Below are 21,670 nucleotides of genomic sequence, written 5' to 3' on the forward strand. Positions count from 1 at the left end.
CTTAGGGAAAAATAGAGAATTTTGTGACAAAAGCCCTTTAAGAAGTTCATGACAACTATTTCCAGCACTACAAAAAGTGAAAAGTGGATCAAGGAAAAAATTAAAAATTCAGTAACAAAAATATTGCAATGACAGGAAATAGTATCTTTCAGCAATAACTCCCAATTTGAATTCCTTTATAGATAATATTTTAAGATCACAGACTGCAATATCAGATATTCTATACCTGCAAAACTAAATTGAGCCAGGAGTGGTGATGCATGCCTGTGTTTCCATCACTGGAGAGGCTGAGGCAGGAGGATCCTTGCAACTTCAAAGCCAGCCTGAGATGCCAATTAAGTTCAAGGCCAGGCAAAACTACAAGAGTGTAAACCTATCTCCAAAAAAATGCCAAAATAAATGGATAATTCATGTGAAGACTGCACCTGATATTAAACACAAAATTATATTCATCATTATAAGTCAGTACATTTGTTAGTGTTCATATTTGAAAATCTGATGGGGATATGCAGAGAGAAATGATACTATGGAACAAGTGCCAGATGAATGAAATGCTGCTCGCTCTGGAGATTTTAGAAAAGGCCACCAGTCAAGGGTTGAAAGGAACTCAAGAAACAGGAAAGAGAAGTGATAAATCCACCCTAGAGCATACAAATAGAAAGCACTGACAGTATCATGATTTCAGTTTTGGAGTCTGGCGATGTTTTCTGTCTTATACAACTATAAAATAATGATAATTTCAATTCATTGAGTTTTTCAATTGTGATAAAACAATACAAACTGATGAAAATGTCTTAGCTATATCTTCCTACATCAAAGCATCTGGGAGACCAGGAGCTCCTTTATCTTCTGCTCAGTACAGCAGACTTCCTCATACATCAGGGAGAGACAGTCTCTCAGGCAGCAGGAGGAAGTGATCAAGCCCTGGGCCACATGGGGAGTAAGCAGTTGGGGAGGCCCTGACAGAAAGTTTATATTCGGGCTGAATCATTGAGGGAGGAGCACTATAATGCTGCAGACAGTAATAATCTGCCATATTCACCTTGAACACTGCTGATGGTGAGAGTGAAATCTGTGCCCGATCCACTGAAAATGAGCCCGTCCGGGATCCCAGATCCCTGGTGGATGCATAGTAGATGAGCACTTTGGGAGATTGCCCTGGTTTCTGCTGATAGAATGACAGGAAGTTCTCATTGAAATCACTGTGTAGAAGACTCTGGCTGGACTTGGAGTGGATGGTGGCATTCTCTACGTCATACACCAACAATGAGCCATGAGACTGGGTCATCACAATGTCACCAAAGATACTTAAAATCAGGAATGAATAGTGATAATAAGTACATAAACATACAAGATTTTTCTCATGTAAATAAAGCAATTGAATATTTATAATATTGTCTCGAACATTTTGAAATGGCATGTAGTTGCGTTATTAGAAAATCGTTCTTTTGTACTTCTTAAAGTTAATTTCAACTTTAAAAAAAAGATGTAACTCTGAACAGATGGTGGAACTTTGCCATTTCTCACCAGAGACCCAGAGCAATAGAGCCAGGAGGATTCAGGGCTGGGACACCATCTTGCTGTCCCGTACTGTGCAATGCAGGTCAAAATCATTGCAAAGATTTTTTTTTTAAATAGGATTTGCGCAGCTCTATTGGAGGAGAGACCTATGCAAAGGAATCAGCAAATAAGGAAGCAAATTTCAGGGTTACTTGACTGTGAAAGCAATTGGTTAAATCAAGAACCAAAAGAACCGTAGCAGAGCATGTGTTTCAGTGACCAGAAAGAACCCAGAAGTCAACTTAGAAGCTCTAATATTGCAAAACCACTAGATTTCATCACAAAAAGGTCTTCGTTTTAAATAAAAAAATGCATTTTAAATGATTTAGTTTTATGTAAGCCACAGCCTTGCCACCTTGCATTAACAACTCTTGTGACATGCTGAAACATAAGGATAAAAAAGATATAAAAGAGAGAAAGAAAAGAGTGGAGAATTAAGGGAGAAAAAGGATGAGAAAAAGACAGAAAAATGCAAAAGGATGTTAACTTCTAAGGCGAATTTTTTTTACTGTGTTTGAAAATGTGTCTCTGAAATCCAAAGCCGCCTTTATCCTGAATCTACTGAGAAACACGGAAATCACTTGAGAACCAGTTTCCATCAAATGTGTGAGTGTACAGCTACAAGACAGGCTGAGAATTCATTCTTGATTCCTGTGGACCCTGATATAACCTGAAGATCAGAATTGTGAGCCAAAGGGAAACTGAAACGCATCCTTCACAGAACTAGGAACTAAAAACAGGGATCCAAGCACGGTGAGAAATGGAGGGAGAAAAACACAAGATCTATTTCGAAACTAATGACTGCAGACCAACATTGTCAAGGATATTTTCTCCTAAAATTAATGGCTTAGGGTTTATCCACATTGAAATCTGTGTAACATCACCTTACAGATGAGCTGCTCAAGTGAAAATATCTCTCATGAAGGGCAAGACCAGAGTAAATTCTCAAGAAAACTTACAATTTGATATCTTTTCTTTAACTTAATATCAAACAAAAAAAGAGTAAAAGTGATACAGAATTTCAAAAAATTAGTACAAAATAAACACTAGTTAATATATTTCACATTGTTAGCTTAAAAGTAGTTCAGATTTTAAGATTTTATCACAAAAAAGGATCAAGCAATCAATGAAATTGCAAACTGTTCTTTCAGATGAACTTGCAGAGATTAGTAGTATATTTATCTATTTTGTATACATACACACTTATTTATCTGTACACCTACTGTTATGGTTGTGTCTGGGTTTCCCTCCAAAGCCTCATGTAGTTAAGGAGGCAGTTGAGTCTAGCATTTGTGATTGTTGAATTCTCTAGCTTTCAACAGTGTCATTGCTGCACCCCACCAGGACCAGGTAACTAGCATACAATGTAAAGGAGAGAAGGAGGAGGGCTTTCTCTTTTCTACCTTTTTGCTCTTTCTGTTTGTTGCTGCCATGAATAATTGACACTCAGCCACACTACTGTGCCTTGGAGCCAGCTGAAATTGGACTGAGTCCTCCAAAAGCTCTAAGCTACATGAATCTTTACTTCCCTAGTTTTGAGGGTCATTATTTTGATCCAGTAATGAGAGAAAAGTAAATAAGACACCTATATACATAAACTCTTTTAGATTTTTCTTTTCTCCTTTTCCATAAGCCACTTGTTCTTTCCTTTTGAGCATTTTGTTTCCCTTTGAAGGATGGCTGCCATCAAGAAATCAGTCAATAACAAACATTGTCAGGGCTGTGGGGGAAAGGAATTATTCAACCCTTGGAAGGAGTGCAGACTACTGCAATTTATTTTTCAAGGGCAAGCAGAGAACAGAGTCACAGCTTACTGACATCTCCAAAACAAAAATAAGTTAAATATGAATAAAATATAGTAGAAATAAGAGAGAGCAAAACTCTGTCCAGACATTATACTCAGGGAATTGTGAATTGTATTTAACACACAATGTATAGTACATATATTGCATGCAAAACACAGGATGTATAAAAAGTTAAGAAAATGTTGAGGTGTGGATATACTTGGCATCTCAAGAACTATCATGTCCAACATAAATTATTAAACTGATCTCAAATCATTACCATTAAATCAAAGTTATTATTGGTGAAACAAAATACATATTTTAATTTTTCCATTTAATCTGTTTGACTGACCTTTTATGTTCTTTTAGTAGAACACTTTCTGCAATATTGTTTTGGATCCATAAAATATTAACCTCATAATTCAACTCAGTTTTCACAGTGGGCTACTCAGATACTATAATATGAAAGAGAAAAATAGCATATGATTTAAGGAAGTCTCTCAGATCCAAAGACAAGAGTATGAAAATGAGTAAATCTGTGTAAATTTAGTTTTAACAAGTTAGTGTTTCCTTCAAATTGTGGTTTAAATATATTATTTATCTTTGTTACTCCTTTTATCAGTATGAATTTATTGACTTTCATTAACTAGCACTTAATCAAATTAAGCAAATATAGGATGTCTTAAATGTCTAGAAAATTCATGTAAACATGGTTTCTTCTTTATTTAGAACACACAGACACACAAAATTAAAAATCTACATTTTATTTTGCTTTTAATCATATTTAAGGAAAACATGAAAAAGTACCTTTTACTTTTTCTCCCATAAGCCAAGTTGCCACAGTGCGTACTGTGTATGTTGATTATCTCACCAATCATAGAAATGCAGATAAAATTTTGAACTGAAAAAAACACAGGCTTACCTTCTCCCTACACTGCGCACTGAGGTCTGCAGTGAAACTCCCTGAGCAACACTGAACCACTACTTTTTCCTTAATGACCACCTTGGATAGAGGCCCTGGAAAATGTCAGGCATAGAATCATGTTGTCCTGAAATGGTAAACACTGGACTCATTCAGGCTCTGGTAAAGTATGGAATCTCCCATTGCTCTGTGAACTCAGGACTGTGGTTGCCCAACATCCATGAAAGGAAAGAGTATGCAGAGAAAGAATTTTTCTATGTTTTTAAGAAAAATAGAGTGAAGGCAAAGTTATCCCTAGTTCTTTTGTGCAATAATCTCCAGGAAATTTTCCTGTCAAATTATTTTGATGAATCTGATATGGAGAGAAAGTGAGGATTATGACAGGATACTCACCAGTGTATAAAAACTACTTGCTCCATATTTCATGTCCTCTTAACTAAGGAATAATTCTCTGTGGGTGAAAAAGATAGAACTTTTGTACCTGCCAAGCTCCTTTCACATGAGTGACTCTTTTAGTATTTAATCACATGGTCCAGGCAAAGACTACACCCACCTTGTTTCTAACAGGCTTCTATTGCTCTTGATAACAGTAGTTACCAGAAACTGTTTGCTAGTTCCATACTATAATATTAATCATACAAGACTCAGCAGATCAAATCTTGTGAGGTAAGAGCTGGTTTTTTGTCTTCTTGGGCATGGAATGTTCCAAGTAGTGTGGGCTCTCCACTCCACAGCCTGACCTGCATACACACCAATAGCACTGGACTGCGGAACCACCTTCAGGGGCAGGGCTGGGTGCACTGTATCTCCCTTAGGGATTCCATTTCCACAGTGAGTGCCTTCTGCCTGCTGCTGCAGAACATGTGGACATTTTTCCTATTGCTATTCCTCCAAACATGGAAAAAATTGTAACTCACGTGGTTCACAGAAGAGGCCTATCTATTTCTTACTTCTTTCTACTTGCTTGCACCCATAAGGAATTTGCATAGTGTCCCCCAGGGAGGGTCTTCACTTGTCAGTTTGAAACAATGCCTGATCACTCACTTTGCTTGACTGATCAGAATGCTTCCGTTTAACTTCCCAAAGTGAGGCTCTGCTCTGCTTCTGGGCTGCTAACACTGTGGCCCACTGGTAAGAACAGGGACAGATGAAGCAGAATGGGGTGAGAAGGTGAGCTCTGGGGATCCACCATTGCCCATCTCTGCTTCATTCTTCTCCTCTAGGATAGGCATGTGGCATGTAGATCAGTGACAGTGACAGAAATGCCAAAAACAGAAAGGGCCTGTGATTAGGTGAAATGTTCACATCAAAATCAGAGACTATTACCTGCACAAAATTCTAGAGAGCCCTTTTAATTTGCAGTTTAAAATTTGATGCCAACTTCAACATTGAATATTTTCCCTTTATATATTAAAATAAAGAAATTTAATTTGAAATATACAGAATAAGAGAAAAATTTTAAAAATGCACTCCTCCTCCTTCACTATTTTGGGATACACCAGGAAAGGTGAGATGACCCAGTGTCTACTCTCACAGTCTATCACCAGAATTCTGGGTACCAGAATTCTGACCTGCAGATCAAATCTGAGCCTCATCCTGAGGGTAAGGAGTTTATTACTGTGTGTAAGGGGCCATACCACTGCTCTCTGTGCTACTTGTCTGGGAAGCAGCACAGACAGTTGTCTGAGGCAGTGTAAGAGAAAGAGGACGGTGCGCTGAGAGCCACATATGGTAACCAAGGCCTGTATTCCTGGTGCCATAGCTACCTATGAATCACAATCCATTAATGGCCTTGTCACTTGAAAGGACTTGCTAGGACAAAGAGAGGTGATTCATTGTCTTTCAGATTCAGTACAGAATATTGAGTGAGAAAGAATCCCTAAATAATAAGGTCCTGTGCTCTGCTGAAGCCTGAACAGAAAGAAGAGGGTAGTGAAGATGATGTCCTTGCAAATTCCTGGAATTTTATTAAAGTTGGAATATAAATCAGGACACAAACATAAAAAAGGACTTTATTTTAAGTAATTAAAAATTATGTAAAAGGCCCATAATATTTGTATTTATATTTGTACTTCTCTCTATATACATAACCAGTCATAGAGGTACTGCACATTTTTCTGAGTTTTACCTCCAGGACAGCAACAAACATCTCAGAGTAAATGGTCCCATAATTTTAAAGTGAAGAGGCAAATTACCTACATTTAAATATGCAAGAATTTCTATTCTGTAATAATGATTGTGCTCACTAAAATTTAGATATCCAGGTAGCAGCAGGGACTTATCAGAGGCTCCTGGCTCATTGGTGCCCAGATTAAGAGCCATCACCCTGCGCCCTTCTGTCCTGACTCTCCTCCCACCTGCAGACACAACACCTGAGGAAACTGCCCCAGATCAGGGCACTATGTACAAGCCAGAGAATCAGAAAGACAGCAGTGACAGAGGTAGGTCCTGTGTGTCCAGTAGAACAGAGACAAAGGACAGCATCGTGCTTAGAAAGGCACTAGCAAGCATTGAGAAATCTGAGACACAACCACAGGGACTTGCAGTGACGATGACATGGGAGGTGCTGAGGTGGAGAAAGCACTGAGAAGCCCTGGGGAACAAGCACTCTGCCACATCCCACAGGGCAGCTGAGCTCTGCACCCATGACAGTTTCTCCAGCATGCCTCACTGCTACTAAATTACGTGTGCAAGGGCTCTCTTTTACAGAGCTGTAAGTAGCACTAAATTTACAGGCTTGAGAGAGACTGAAAGCTGACCCACCTGGACAGGCAATCCGTAGGAGTGGATAAAACAATCCACCAAGGTGTCTATAGAGATTACTTTCTGTCAATCCACAAAACCATTCATTCCCCACCAAATTGAAAGCCAATAAGGAGGAGTAAACGGACTGAGAAAAGTCACCAAAATTGTACACAGGAGTGGGGTTATCACTTTCTGCCTGACGACAGAGAACCAGTGAGGTTGCCAGCCATCGCAGCCAGGCTGAGTAGAACTTGGACAGAGAGCACAGCAAGCTGAGCAAGGTAAATTTGGTGGAGCAAACAGCAGAGCCTGCAGCAGAATCCCTGCTAGGAACCTGTTTGCTACCTGACAGTGAGACAAACAGTGGTGACCTGCCTGAATTCTGAGGTCAGCAAAGGCTCCCTCCTGCAGCCTTTGTAGGTTTTTCCTCTGTGTGTGTGTGTGTGTGTGTGTGTGTGTGTGTGCACACGTGTGTGTGTGTGTGTGTGCACACGTGTGTGTGTGTGTGTGTGTGTGTGTGTGTGTGTATGTGTGTGTGTGTTCTATGTTTTATTGGTTGAATGCCAATTCTTTATATGCTTGGTTTTCTGGTTTTACTTATGTGTACAAATGTTCATATGTTGCTCTAAAGCATTTCATGTGGTGATGCACATGTGACTCTACACAGGGTATTCTGGATGTTACCTAGTCCTGCTTGACTTTTTGGTTCGGTGGCTAGATTCTCTCTCCCCATCTCTTTTCTCACCTCCTACTTTCAATCTCATCTTCTCCTTACCTGAATTATTTCCCTGTCTCACAGCTCTTCCATCAAATATTTTGTACTTATTTTTTACTTGTTTTTATATATTTATTATATTTTGTACTTATTTTTTACCTGTCTTTTTTTACCCATTCCTCTCTTTTATACACAAACCACTAAAATGTTGTAACAGAGCACATTTGGACCCTCCACACCGAGAGTTGTTTCATTGTGGTGCTAAAATAGTGTATCTTGGGTCACAAGTTGTGTTGCATTTCCTGGTTTCTTCCTTCAGGATCCATTGGATCTCACCCCCATTCACTTATCTTCGGGTCCCCCCGCTTGTACAATCTCACACCACCCTTACCCTCTCCATTTTTTTAAATATGGAAGCTATCATTAAAACTTAGCCTTTCTGTTTTTTTTCTACTTTACAGTATATGTGAGGGTACTATGTTTATTTAAAAACTATAAATGAGGTTTTTTTTTGTCTTTTTCTTTTTTATCGGTACCAGGGATCGAACTCATGACTGCACACTTGCAAGGCAGGCGCTTATGCTGCTGAGCTAAATGCAGGCCCTATAAATGAGATTTAAATGTTGTTTTATACAGTGTTTTACATTGACCTGTCAAGTTCTCCTTCACCAAAAGTTTTTATATTGTCTTTTAATGTAGGTTTTTTCCTGGTTTATAAATTGGGCAGAAAGACTACATAAAGATTTTTACTAATTCACTGTATAAATCACTCCTTTTCTCATTTTTTTCTTCTCTTACATATATTCTGTCCAATCTCCTCCATCTCTTCACCTATTTATGCAAGTCAATATCATATAATCAAAAAATTATGTTCTTTCTTCTGATAAATTTTCTTTCTTTAATCTCTCCTGTTTTTCTCAATTTTTCTCCTATGATTTACTTTTAAATCCTTTTTCATCCTTGTGTCTTACAGACTTTGGTCTGTTCTTTTTAAGTTTTCACATTCTTGCTTTATTGACAAAGTAGAAAACTAATTAAACTAGCTCTATGTCACATACCTACCTACATATGACTGGTCCTTTGCAGGTAGATATTAACATTCTTGTGCTCTGCTTGCATTTCAGGACTAGGGATCCTTTGCAGGAGGTCTTTCTAGCCCAAATAACCTACAGCACTCAACATAACAGCACAGGAATAATGAGAAATAAGTCAATAATATGCCTCAAATTTTCATAACTCCACAGAAACTGACAGCCAGTGAAGTGGGGTAACTGTTCAGTAGAGACCTCAGAAGTCAAATGATAAAACATTTGAAGATATCAATGAAGAAAATGTATAGAATGTTCATCAAACTCAAAAAGAATTTAAGTAAGTACAGAAATGATTTTAACTAATAAGATGTTTGAAATGCTTAAATAAAACACAAACAGTTCACTGAATTCATATGCAAAATATGAAAGAATGCCCTAGGAAAGAATTTCTGGTTAGATGAAAGAATAAAGCACAAATCCTAGAAATAAAAAGTGCAATGGAAAAGCCATGCCAGCAGCCATAACCAATCAGAAGACAAAATGTCAAACCATCAGGACAAGAATGTTGTAGTAGGTAACATAATGATACACTTGTAACAAAATAAATCATGACAAGTTAATGTGAGGCTCACAGACGATTCTGAAAGACCTAACCTAAGCATTTCAGAAGACAAAGAAGGCCTGGAAAAGAAAGACAAATTTATTCCCCGAAATTATTGCAGAAAGTTTTCAAATCTAGGCCTTGAAATGGAGAGCTAGATAATAAGGAATTTAAAACTTCAAATAGATATGCCCAGAAAGGAATCTCACCACAATACATTATAGAAAAATTCCAGAAAATCAGAACAAAGAAAGAATACTAAAAGTTATGAGAGAGATATGAAGTAATTTATAGAGACAAATCTATCAGAGTAACAGCAGGTTTAGACCAGAGGACCATGGAGAAGCATATCAAATTAAAAGAAAAATTTTAAAAACCCTTCAATTGCATTATAATATTCTGCAAAATATCTTTAAAGAATTAGGAAAAAATTAAGAATATTCATGACAAAAAGCCCTTTAAGTAGTTCATAACCACCAAACCTGAACTACAATAGTATGACGTTAAACAAAAGAAAGAAATAGAAGAATCAGCCAGAGAAAAATAACATGATGACAAGAACTACTCAATAATTTTAGTAATAACTCACAGTCAAAAAGCCTTTAAGAATAATAGTTTCTGAATCACAGACCACAAAGTCAAAACTGGTGAATCTAAATTCAGCCAGTAATGGTTGCATGTGCCTGTAAACATATCACTTGGTAGGCTGAGGCAGGAGGATCCCTGAAACTCCAAGGCAAGCATGGGTAGCAAAGTGAGTTAAGGCCATCCTGTACTGCAGAGCAAAAACCTATTATAAAAAATACCAAAAAAAAAGAACAACAAAAAAAAAACCCACAAACAAACAAACAAACAAAAACCCCATATTTATTCAAGAATGAAAGAAAACAGTGGAAATCACACAGAATAAATGGCACTAACCAGAGTTCATATTTGGGAGTTGGAAAAACACTGAACAGATGAGTTACAAACAGCATTATGTAAAAAAGTGAGGGAAACAAAAAAAAATCAACCATATAAAATTGCCATCTCACTGTATTTTACATGCAATCTAAATTGTTCAATTGATTTTGAAAATTTAGCATCAATAAATAATATTATTCACAACAGGTGTATTATGATTTCATTAATAACATCTCCACATTTATTTTGTTTTCAATAAATGATTTACTGCAAATTCGTATAATCTAACTCCAATTTTACCTAAGATTGCTTGAATATTTCAAATAACAAGCCAAACTTTACAGGGATTCAGGGACACGTCCATTTCCAAGGGCAAGGGTATGATAGCTGCCTAAATGTGCCCAAGGTGTTTTCCATTATGTCCTCATATCTTCACATTTCTGAGAGACTTTGAATCTCACTCTGGGACTGTTTCAGTGAACTCACACTTATTTGTTTTCAGATTACTTGCTACAGTTAACCCAGGTTAACCAAATGAAAAATACACCCATAGGATTACAAAAGCAAGGGAAAGGGGAATTAAATAGGAATTAAGATATGCTATGTACATGAACCTGCTCAACACAGTGAATGCAGGCATTATGAGCTACAACATATGCTAATAAATACATAAAAATTTTAAAAAGAACAATTAAAGTCCAGAAGTGCCAAGTAAGTTATCATAGGAACTTTTCCATGTTTTTACAGCAAACATAAACACTCTAAAGATAATGCCATCAGAGGCACATGACACAAGCTTGGAATCCCGGGATCATGGGAGACCTCCTAGGATCATCCTGAGTGAATCCAGTCATTCACTGAAACTACTAATAAACATACAAAATGTCTAGATTGGGCCTAATATACTCATATAGAAATTCTTCCTTTACAACAAGCAGTGAAGCTGCAAAATGCCTAGCAAATGAAAACTTATTATGATCAGGATTGTAATGATCATTAAAAAGTGTTGTTTAAAATTGTACCCAATTCATTCTGTATAGGGCTTCTGGAGAGTACTTACCTTAAGAAATGTTATGATTGGGCTGGGGATTTAGCTCAGCGGCATAAGCGCCTGCCTTGCAAGCAGGCAGTCGCGAGTTCGATCCCTGGTACCGATAAAAAAAGAAAAAGACAAAAAAAAAAAAAAAAAAAAAAAAAAGGAAAATACCCTTAAAAAAAAAAAAGTTATGATTAATTTGATGTGTATGTGTGTCTACCCCTGAGATACTCATTTGTATGTGGATACATATTTATACACAAGTATAAATGCAACAGAATTCATAATTAAATGTATATAATTTGACATCTTTATGGACTTAAATATAACAGATTATTCACAATTTTTGAAAACATACCAAGAATTTCATATTCATGATATAAAGCATAACTTTTCAACATTGCCACTTGACTTCCAGAAGATTATAGCTTATTTATTTGAAAGAAACTTATAATTTCTTTCAAAATGAGTGCTTTTATCAAGCTTAGTCACAAAATCTGAAAAAAAAATACAACTATTTCTAACACACTTTTAACATTCATATAGTTTACATGGAAATGGTGGTGGCCAGAACTTTCCTAGTTTCACCCCATGTTTCTGCGAACAAATCTCTGAAGATCATTATCTGAAAGGTGTGGGATTTTTTTTTTTATGCAGAGCTAGGGTGATGGCCAAGCAGAGGCTGATCTGGACACATATGCGCATGCCCTAGGTCGTGACTGCTGAGATAGTGGTCAGGAAAAGACTGGAATGTAGAATACAAATCCTATCCTCCACTAGGTTTGACATCTAGACCATACACAGGGAGGCCACACAAAAAGGTATGATTCTGGAATGTGGTATGGCTGCTGCCAGCAGTTTGAAACACAATGGGTTTTCTGCCATCTGGAACAGGGTGCTCTGCAGCTTTTTCCTCAACACAAAGTCTTCCCCTTTTACATTTTTGAGACTACAAAGGGTGAAAACATCTTGTTTCTTATGATGCATTCAGGTCATACTTTATATTTTTCTGTTCCTTCTCAGCAATTGCGATCTCCTCAGTTCTATATATTCAGTCCACGGTTTTATTAGTCTTTCTCTCTGCTCTAATTTATAGTATTTTAAATCATCCTCCTGGGCTCTTTCCTAGTTGATTCTCAATAGAAATCTGCCTAAAATCACTCAACCATAGCTATGCCACCACCTTGACATTCAACTGCCTTGATATTTCTTCTGCCAGATTAAATAGTACACTACTCTCAATCTTAGTCTCAGGGAAAATCTCTGGACATTATTCAAATCCAGACAAACTTTCTGCTAAACTATCACATGCATCATCTGCACTCCATCAAGCTATGCAGTCCTTCTTCCAAGCACAAACCTCCAGAGCTTGGCCTATAGTGGTTTTCTGGTCTCTCTCCCTTTTAAAACAGCCTAAGATATCAGTGCTACTCTTTCAAGCAACATCGGTGAATCTTTCCAAACTCTTTCTACAAGATATTCCCAACGACTCTTGAAACACAGGGTCAGGCATAGAAAAAACAATGACATGATTTATGGTACCAAATGCTGTGTTGATTACTTTGTTCTCATTGCTGAGACAAAATACCTGATGCCCAGAATGTAGGAAAGAAAGTTTATTTTCGTTTACAGTTTGTGGAGGTTTCAGTTGATACTCAGCTAGCTGCAAGGCATGGTTGTGTGGCTGAAGGACAACCATTTGCCATGACTGTGGTATTTACTGAAAGTACAAAGCAAAAGGCAAACAGTTGCAGAATGCCACTTTTCCTCTCTTGTATTTTAAGCAGGTAATACCATTTGTGTGTCTTGTACTCACAACATCTCCCCACCCTCCTCTTGCACAAGCTGAGGATATTTAGAAAGTAAGGACCCTGTGACCCTGACAAATATTTTAGTTAAACTTCCGACCTTCTCAAATTGGAACAGTGGGTAATATCCTAAAAGTTAAAGGGCCATCCTTTACACCCTAGGACAGAGAAATGCTGAGTTACTTAGTTAACCCTCTAGACTCTTCAAATTGACACAATGTATCAATCATAACAGATGCTTTCCGGGATTTCTTTTCTTTTCACACACATACACATACACACACACACACACACACACACACACACACACACACACACACACACACACACACAGAATGGATGACAGGGTGTTTCAGCACTGTCCGTAAAGATGTAGATCACAATATCCAGAGAATTTCTTCAGTTTTCTCAGTAATGTTGCATTTAGGAGTCATTCAATATTATTAACCAACATTCTGAAGATTTCAGTGTACAAAAATCACATATACGTTGAGATTTTTCTCTATGGGTAACTCTGTATGTTATTGTACACAGTGTAGTTATTTTTCATCATTTTTGTAGTTATGGAATATCAAATTGGTATTTTATATTAAGCATGAATATAATGAATTGATATTTCTCTTAATCCTACTCTTTTTTGTACAGATTATTTAGAATTTTCTCTGCCACAATCTTGGTGAGTTATATTTTCAACTCTTCATTTTGAGCATTGAATATTTGTTAGTTGTGGTGGTGTTGCCTTAAAATGTATGGGGCTTTTATAACTTTAGAGACATCCAATTATATGAGTGATCTGGTGTCCATATCTACAATCAGGTTAACCACAAGTATTGAAAAAAACTCCTGAAAGTCAGTGGAAAAATCTTGCCATAAAGTTAAAATTTATAACTTCTAAATTTCCAAAATCAGACACAAATGCTAAAATTGAGCCCGGACCATAGCACCTGCCATAAAGGCAAGAGGTTGAAAAAAAAAAAAAAAAAAAAACAGAGACAGCCTTGAAGAAGTTTTTGTTTCATGTTGAATCACTGTGGGACACGCGATATTCATCTTCTGACAATAATAAGCTGCAACATCCTCAGGCATCAGTCTGGTCCTAGTGAGAGTAAAGTCTATGCCAGACCCTTTGTCACTGAACCTTGATGCAATGTCAGGATCCCTGGTGGATGCACCATAGATGATAAAGTAGGGAGGCTACCCTGGTTTACGCTGGTATCAGGACAAGTAGCTGCCAACATTCTGGCCAGCCTTGCCTGTGAGGGTGGCTGCTTCTCCTGGTGACAATAGCTGGGAGGCCGAAGGTCTGTCCTCACAGTTTCTCCACAGGCATCTAAGACTGGAGGTAAAACAGAAGAGAAAGCCTGAATTCTAGATCCTATCCATATCTTCCCAATAAGCGAGGAGGACTTCACCACTCTGACTTTCCAGCACTGTTCATGCTCAACAGAGTTACCAGGTCAAAGGAGACAACAACATTGAAAGGATGTCACAGACATGCAAACCACTCCATGCTTCCTTCACCTGGGCACCAGAATAATAGGAGAAAAAGGAGCTGAGTCAGGCCTGCTTCCATATATCACTCTGGAGCCCACCTGAGGCAGATTTTCTCCAGAGCTCTGCCTCTAGCATTGCTATGAGCTCCATGCAGCAATGTGTGTTCAGGGGGCTGACACAAGAAAGCATTTGGAGAGGAACAAACTGTGCTTCTAGCTACAGAGGTGTTTGTCTCCTCCTCTGTATTTGACTGTTTCACACCTAGAACACCATGTTGAGAAAGAACACTGAATCAAATTAAGGATAGAAATTCTTTCTTACAGTAATATAATTTAATTCCTTCAATCCTTATTTCTTCTTCCATACCATGTGCCTACATTCCTTCCAGATAAGGTTGCTATAATCTTGTGATAAAAAGGGAATGCAGACCAAATGCTTTCTAACATGAAAACACATAGGCCTTTTTCTCTACTATGTAGTTGGATTGGATAAAGTGAAATGTTGACCAGATATCTACAGTTCGCACCCTTCTTGTCTTTGCTGTGTGGTGATTATTCCTGAAGCTTTCTTACTACTTAAAATGTGAAGTAAAATTTATGTTCATAACAATTTTTTTCTGGATGGACCAAACCACCTGGTTAAAGCACCCTACGACAACGATCATCAAACCACAGACATGCCGATGATCATCAAACCACAGACATCAGGACAGCGCCCATGGAGGTAGGAATCCACTATGGAAGGTGCAGTGCTTCACCTGCTGAAACTAGCACTGAAAAGGCAATAAAATGTTTTCTCAGGAGATTCTCATGGTGCAGTATGATTATAACAGCAGAAGCAACTATTTGTATCCCTACATGAAAATAGAATATTAAACATTTGTAAAGTGATAAATACATTTAAGAATGTCTTTTCAGTTAAAAATAAAATGAATAAAATACAAGATTTTAAAATTTCTTGAAATGTAGCTATAAATATTAAATGAAAAAACATTTCCTTTAGAAATGGTTGTTAAAAAGTTCATGCACTTTGTATATAATATGACAGCTCTCACTGAGTAGGAAGCTTTGGAAGGTAACTTTTATAAAAAAGGGCACTTGTTGTACAATGCATAGACTCATGCACCCTCAGCCCAGGGCTGATTGACCACCAGCCTGCCTTTCATATTAGGGGCAAATATGTTGCCTGCCACACTGAGATCAAAGTTCTAGGACACCATATCTTCCATCAGTACCTCAAAGGAAAGGAGCTGTGAAGAACCTGATCTTTCTCCCCCACCCCCACCATGTACACTGGACGAACAGGAAACAGATTCACACTGTGCAAGGTCATTTGCATGGTTCATGAAACTGAATTCCCAGCTCTCCTACCATCCCTTGGACCCACCTTCAGTTCTGCACATTATAGGCACTTCACATTTGGGCCCTGATGTTCTTAAATGAATAAGATAGGACACATTTGTGAATCGGTCCATTCAGTCCACCTGGGGAGAAAAGCATGGCACCAATAAAAAACAAAATAAATATTATTTTAAACAGGATATTGCCACAAGATGAAACATTTCTTATTGACATTTCTTTGTTCCTTATATGCTCTTTCAATACTTAAAATTCTGATGTTTTTCAGACAGGCAATTTTCAGACTAATTTAACCTTTTGAAATATTTCATTAAATGTTATTAATCAGAATTAACAGCATTTGCATATCTCAAATTTTTCACCCACCTCATAGGTCTTCCTTCTTTCACCCTAAACTACCTGAGCTCTCAGGGCTCCAGGAAGATGAATGAGTTTTAGATATCTGAGATTTGGTCATCACTGTGAAGAGGAGGCCAGCAGTCTGAAACTTATAATTCATATGTTAAGGCACAGGACTTCCACCTACCAGAGGTGCAAGGCATTCTCGTGATCAAAGTTATGCCCCTGCAAAAGCCACATTCCTGAGAGAAAGAACACCTCAGACTCACCAGAGCCAGAGTCATAATAGGAATAGAACTTTAGTGTGGCTTGGAAGGCTTGATGGCAGGAAGATGTGTGATAAGAAGCAGGAAGCTCTAAGGGGAAGAAGAACTCAACAGCTTCAGAGGAAAAAAAAAAAGGCAGAGCAGATGGTGGGCACAGGAGAGCAGAAGAGACCTGGTAAGAATCATAGTTATGCAGTAGGGAGAGGTCAAAACTGGTATCATCCACAAAGCCTAGGAAAAATCTCAATTCTGCAGCTGCAAGGATAGCACAATGCTGTAGAGTTCTGCAACCATGTGAAGGCCCTGCATCAATCTAAACAACACAATAAAAAGCAAATGAAACAAAAGAGTGGAGAAGGGATTTGAGAGAATTGGAAGGAAGGGGATGGTAGAGAAATAGAGGGGAGCAGATAGGAAGAAAGGAAGGTAAGGAAAAGAAAGGAAAGGAAAAGGATGGGAAAGAAAGAAGAAAGGAAAGAAAAAACTGATAGGAAGGGAAGCGGAGGGGAGCAGAAGGGAGGGGAGGGGAAGGCAGGAAAAGGGAGGGGAGGGGATGAAGAAGATGGGAAGGAAGGGGAGGGGAGGGAGAGAGAAGGGAGGAAACTGAGGGGAAGGGGAGGGAGGGAAGTGGAGGGAAGGGACCAAAAGGTAGAGGAAGGAAGGGGAGGGGAACTAGGGTAGGGGAGAGAAGAGGAGGAGAGGGGAAGGGAAGGGAAGGGAAGGGAAGGGAAGGGAAGGGAAGGGAAGGGAAGGGAAGGGAAGGGAAGGGAAGGGAAGGGAAGGGAAGGAAGGGAAGGGAGAAGGGAATTGCATGACCATCTTCATCCAGACCAGTTTCTTCTGAACTCTCTGGATGAAGATCTAGATACCAGCAGTTTTCTGAGATCACAAACAATATTTCAAATACATTATGCAAGGATAGAAGCCATTGATAGTTGCTGTGGGAAGACACTGAGTTTCAAAATATCATGAGAAACTTTTGAAGAGTGACAGCAAGGGACTAATCTGATTTTTTTTTTTTTTTTGCTTTTGGATTTTTTCCATTTTATGCATTATTATGGTTGCTGTGAGAAGCAGAATCAACCACTTGCCTATCAATTTGTTTCCATACATTTGGATCTAACAAGAAAAACCAGTATTTACCATGTATTCATTACATACCCAGCTCGTATTCTGAGTAATTAGTATACACCTTAAAAAAATCATAAAAGTTATTATTATACTCTTGCCGAAAATGAGGGGATGAAACTTGGAAAATTTCAAGTAATTTACCACATTCACCCAATTGTAGTCAATTCAGTACAATTCGTGTCCCTGGGCTGACCATTCATTACCTCCTGTAAGTGACAGGGCAAGTGTTGTCCAGAGAACACATCCATCCTGCTAAGGGATGGTAAGGTTTCTGGTTGCAAATAGAAACATTTGTATATGTGATGATGTTAGCATGACTCCATTCTGACCTGAAATAGCATCAAAATGAAGAAGAGTTCTAAAGCCCAAAGTGATCCCACGATGCTGGTGAACTCTTCAAAATAATTCCAGGGTGGCACCCTCTGTACCTACTGAGTGAATTATCCACAAAAGTCTCAAACCACACACCAGCCTGACAACCTGATGTCTGGGCATAGTCATCACTTTTACAAGAAAGAGCTGTGTGAATTTAGAATTTGTATTATCTACTTACTAAATGTTTACAGTATTACCCAACTCATCACTTACTGCAGAGAGAAATAACCTTCTACTTTCATACTAAGAAAATACTTAGTTATACTTGGGAACCTACATGAAATGTTCATAAATTCACACACCAAGACCTTTCTGTTCACTTCCAAGCATCTATGAAATAAAAGTCATTTTCTACTGCAAATATTTTTATTTTTCAGTACAGTTTACAGAGGTACAATTTACATGGCTGCAATCTACCCATTCTGTGTATATTCATAAGATGTTTCAGAAATGTACAGATACGTAACTACACCATATTCGTGTTAAAGAACAGGTCCAGCACCCCTGATATTTTGTGGGGTTCCATAAGCCCTTTTCCTCAGGCTTCCCTCATCCCAAACAGATCTGAGCTGCACATCATCCTGCATGTGGATGAAGGATGCAGATTTTCCAGATTATCTGTGTCCACATTTCCTTTAATAGATATTGGCTATTTCTAGTGCTCAAATTCATATGTATTCTCAGTACATATTAAGGCCTTGGTAGAAAACCACTGTATTTTCCTTGACACAACATCCTGTGTCCTTCATAGGCAACACAGTACATTTATGCTTCTGTTGTTGACATCACTAGATTAAGGTAGTTAGGAAATAACTTTCTCAGCCTGTATTTTAAGCATGCAGGAGACTGAGGCAGGAGAATCACAGTAAGTTTGTGGCCAGTCTGGGCTACATAGTGAAGTTAAAACCAGCCTGGAACACCTTGCAAGACCATGTCTCACAAAAATAAAAAAAATACAAATTGCATTCAAGAATAGAGCCTGAAGATGCTTCAGGAAACTCAAACAATTATAAATGATGTATGAGCCTCTTGCTCATTCTCGTATTGCTATGATAAAGCTAGATGCTCAATTCCTATTTAAAGTGAACACATTAATGAGATTAGTTAGCACCTTGTTTTCAAGGATGCACAAAATTCTCCATCACCAAACACAGAATTTTATTAGTTAACACAAACTGTGATTACTGAAGAGCATGTGCTATTAAATACAAAATTAAATTCATCATTAGAGGTAAGCACATTTTCTGATTTACACTTGAAATAGAGAGGGATATTCGGTGAGAAATATCACTATAAAACAATATTCAGAGAAATGAAATGTTGCTCGCTCTGGAGAGGAAGGAAAAGGCCACCAGTCGTGAAAATAACTCAAAATACAGGAAAAGGAAGAGATAGATTCTTTCCTACAGTCTACAAATGGAATGTACTTTACAATATGTTTATTTCAGCTCTTGAATCTGGTATTAGACTTTGTCCTATGCAAGTATAGCTAATGAATTTCTCATCTCAAAAATTTGAGTTTGTAAATTATAATAAAACAAAACAAAACTAAAGCAGACACCTTGGCTGTATTTTCAAATCGCAAAATGCCTCGCAGATAAAGAGCCCCTACAACTTCTGCTCAGCCCTGCAGACCTGCTCATGCATCAAGCAGGCACAGTCTCTCAGGCAGCAGGAGGAAGTGCTCAAGCCCTGGGTCACACAGGGAGCAAGCAGGTGGGGAGACCTTGGCAGGAAGCTTATGTTCCAGGCTGAATCACTGTGGGAGGAGCACTAATACCCTGCCAACAGTAATAACTTGCCACATCTTCAGGCTGCGTGCTGCTGATAGTGAGAGTGAAATCCGTGCCAGACTCACTGCCACTGAACCGGTCTGGGATTCCAGATACCCGAGAGGATGCCCAATAGATGAGATGTTTGGAAGTTTGTCCTGGTTTCTGCTGGTACCAGCTTAAAATATTCTTGTTGGTACCACTGTATAGAAGACTCTGGCTGAACTTACAGCAGATGATGGCACTATCTCCAGTAGAAACTGCCAGAGAAACTGGAGACTGGGTCATCACAATGTCACAACAGATACCTGCAATCAGAAATGCAAAGTGATTAGACACACACACACACACACACACACACACACACAGGCTTTATCTTATAAATATTAAAATACTACGTATAAAATGCTAACACTAATGCTATTTATCAATTAGTGTACACTGGGTCTTATTATTTCTCATTGCATTTTTAAATTATAATTTTAACTCTACACAGATACCACTCTCAATGATTTTGGAACTGTTCAATTTGTCACCAGAGACACAGAGCAATAGGCACATGAAGACATGGATCCTTGACCTCATCTTGTTGCCCTTGACTTTCTGATGGAACTCAGATATCCTTGAAAAGCCTCATTTATAAAGTCTGAGAGGTTGGGCTGGCCCAGGAGAAGCCTATGAATATTCATCTGTAGATAGGAAAGCAAATTGCATGAGCAGTGAACTATGAAACTAACTGTTTAAATCAAGAGCAAAAAATAGCTTCACAGAAAATGTACTTAGGTGACAACAAAAACACAGTAGCTAGGTCTATAAATCTGAGATCAATTAGAAATTGTAAAATTACGTATCATTAGATGGCCTAGGTCAGTGATGGAAAACAAGAACAGATTTAATGTGCATATTACAGGAACAATAGGCTGGCTGCTTCACATCAATGCACTGAGTTACACAATAAAATATGTTAGAAAAAGATTATCAAATAGAAAAAGGTGAGAGAGGGAAAGATGGTAGAACAAAGAGAAAGACAAAAAGAAAATGACTTCTACTACAGGAGTTCTTATTTTCTATGACAAAAACAAAGTCTGGTTTCCAAAGCCAAGGTCTTCCTTGATGCTGAGAAACACAGGACGTGGCTGAGCCCCAGTGTCTCCCTGTGCATGAGCCACAGAGTCAGGACATTTAAGCTGGGGGCCTGAAGAACTCCGTGGAAGTGTGAATCAAGTACACACAGAAGACTCTGCTTTCCACGGCTACTGGAAACTGAGGAAAGGGATTCATGCAAATTGGAAAACGGAGAAAGAATAAAAGGACAAAATTTACTAGGGAAACAATGGCTGCAGAGTTATACTGCCAAAGCTTATATGCCAAAAACACCTGCTGTAGAGGACATAAAAATTCACAATCATTCAATTAGATTAAGATAACATTTCTGATCACCAGATACCAAGGTTTAAAACCTCCCTGAAGGAAGCCACGAACATCCTAATTCCTAATCAATTTGATCTCAATCTGAATTTTTCTTAAGTTTGTGTAATCCATTTCAAAAGTTCCTTAAGATTACTAGATATCATCATATAAGAGAAAGATAGAGTATGAGTTGAGGAAGCTTCTAATTTCCAAGGAAAAGAATACAAAGGATAAGTGAAACTGTCTGCTTTCATTCTGAGTAAGTTGTAATATCTTCTAGTTATTTAAACTCATAATTTGGTTTTGTTTCTGCTTCAAAGAGCTGAAATTTAACCTTTTTCATTTCACTTATTAGTGTTTATTCAAGTTAAGCAGCCAGTACAGAGGGTCTTAAAAACACAGGACAGTCATACACGTAGA

General features: G+C 38.1%; 1 long non-coding RNA gene and 2 gene segments (V, D, J or C); all 3 read right to left on the minus strand.

Moving 5' to 3' along the window:
- Window positions 1-871: 871 nt before the first annotated feature.
- LOC101788931 (immunoglobulin kappa variable 4-1-like) lies at window positions 872-1,288 on the minus strand. The segment is given in 1 exon segment: window positions 872-1,288. A coding segment is annotated over 1 exon segment (417 nt).
- A 12,851-nt stretch (window positions 1,289-14,139) lies between these two features.
- On the minus strand, window positions 14,140-16,520 carry LOC134471502 (uncharacterized). The gene is made up of 3 exons (XR_010040952.1): window positions 16,484-16,520; window positions 15,986-16,082; window positions 14,140-14,441 (listed from the first exon to the last, which is right to left on the minus strand). It is a non-coding gene; the product is annotated as an uncharacterized LOC134471502 (long non-coding RNA).
- A 3,287-nt stretch (window positions 16,521-19,807) lies between these two features.
- On the minus strand, window positions 19,808-20,425 carry LOC134471429 (immunoglobulin kappa variable 4-1-like). The segment is given in 2 exon segments: window positions 19,808-20,148; window positions 20,377-20,425. Coding segments are annotated over 2 exon segments (390 nt in total).
- Window positions 20,426-21,670: the final 1,245 nt, after the last annotated feature.

Source organism: Cavia porcellus, unplaced genomic scaffold (assembly GCF_034190915.1).
Source record: "Cavia porcellus strain 051 isolate PalLab524CR breed Dunkin Hartley unplaced genomic scaffold, mCavPor4.1 scaffold_18, whole genome shotgun sequence".
In the NCBI taxonomy this organism is placed as follows: Eukaryota; Metazoa; Chordata; class Mammalia; order Rodentia; family Caviidae; genus Cavia; species Cavia porcellus.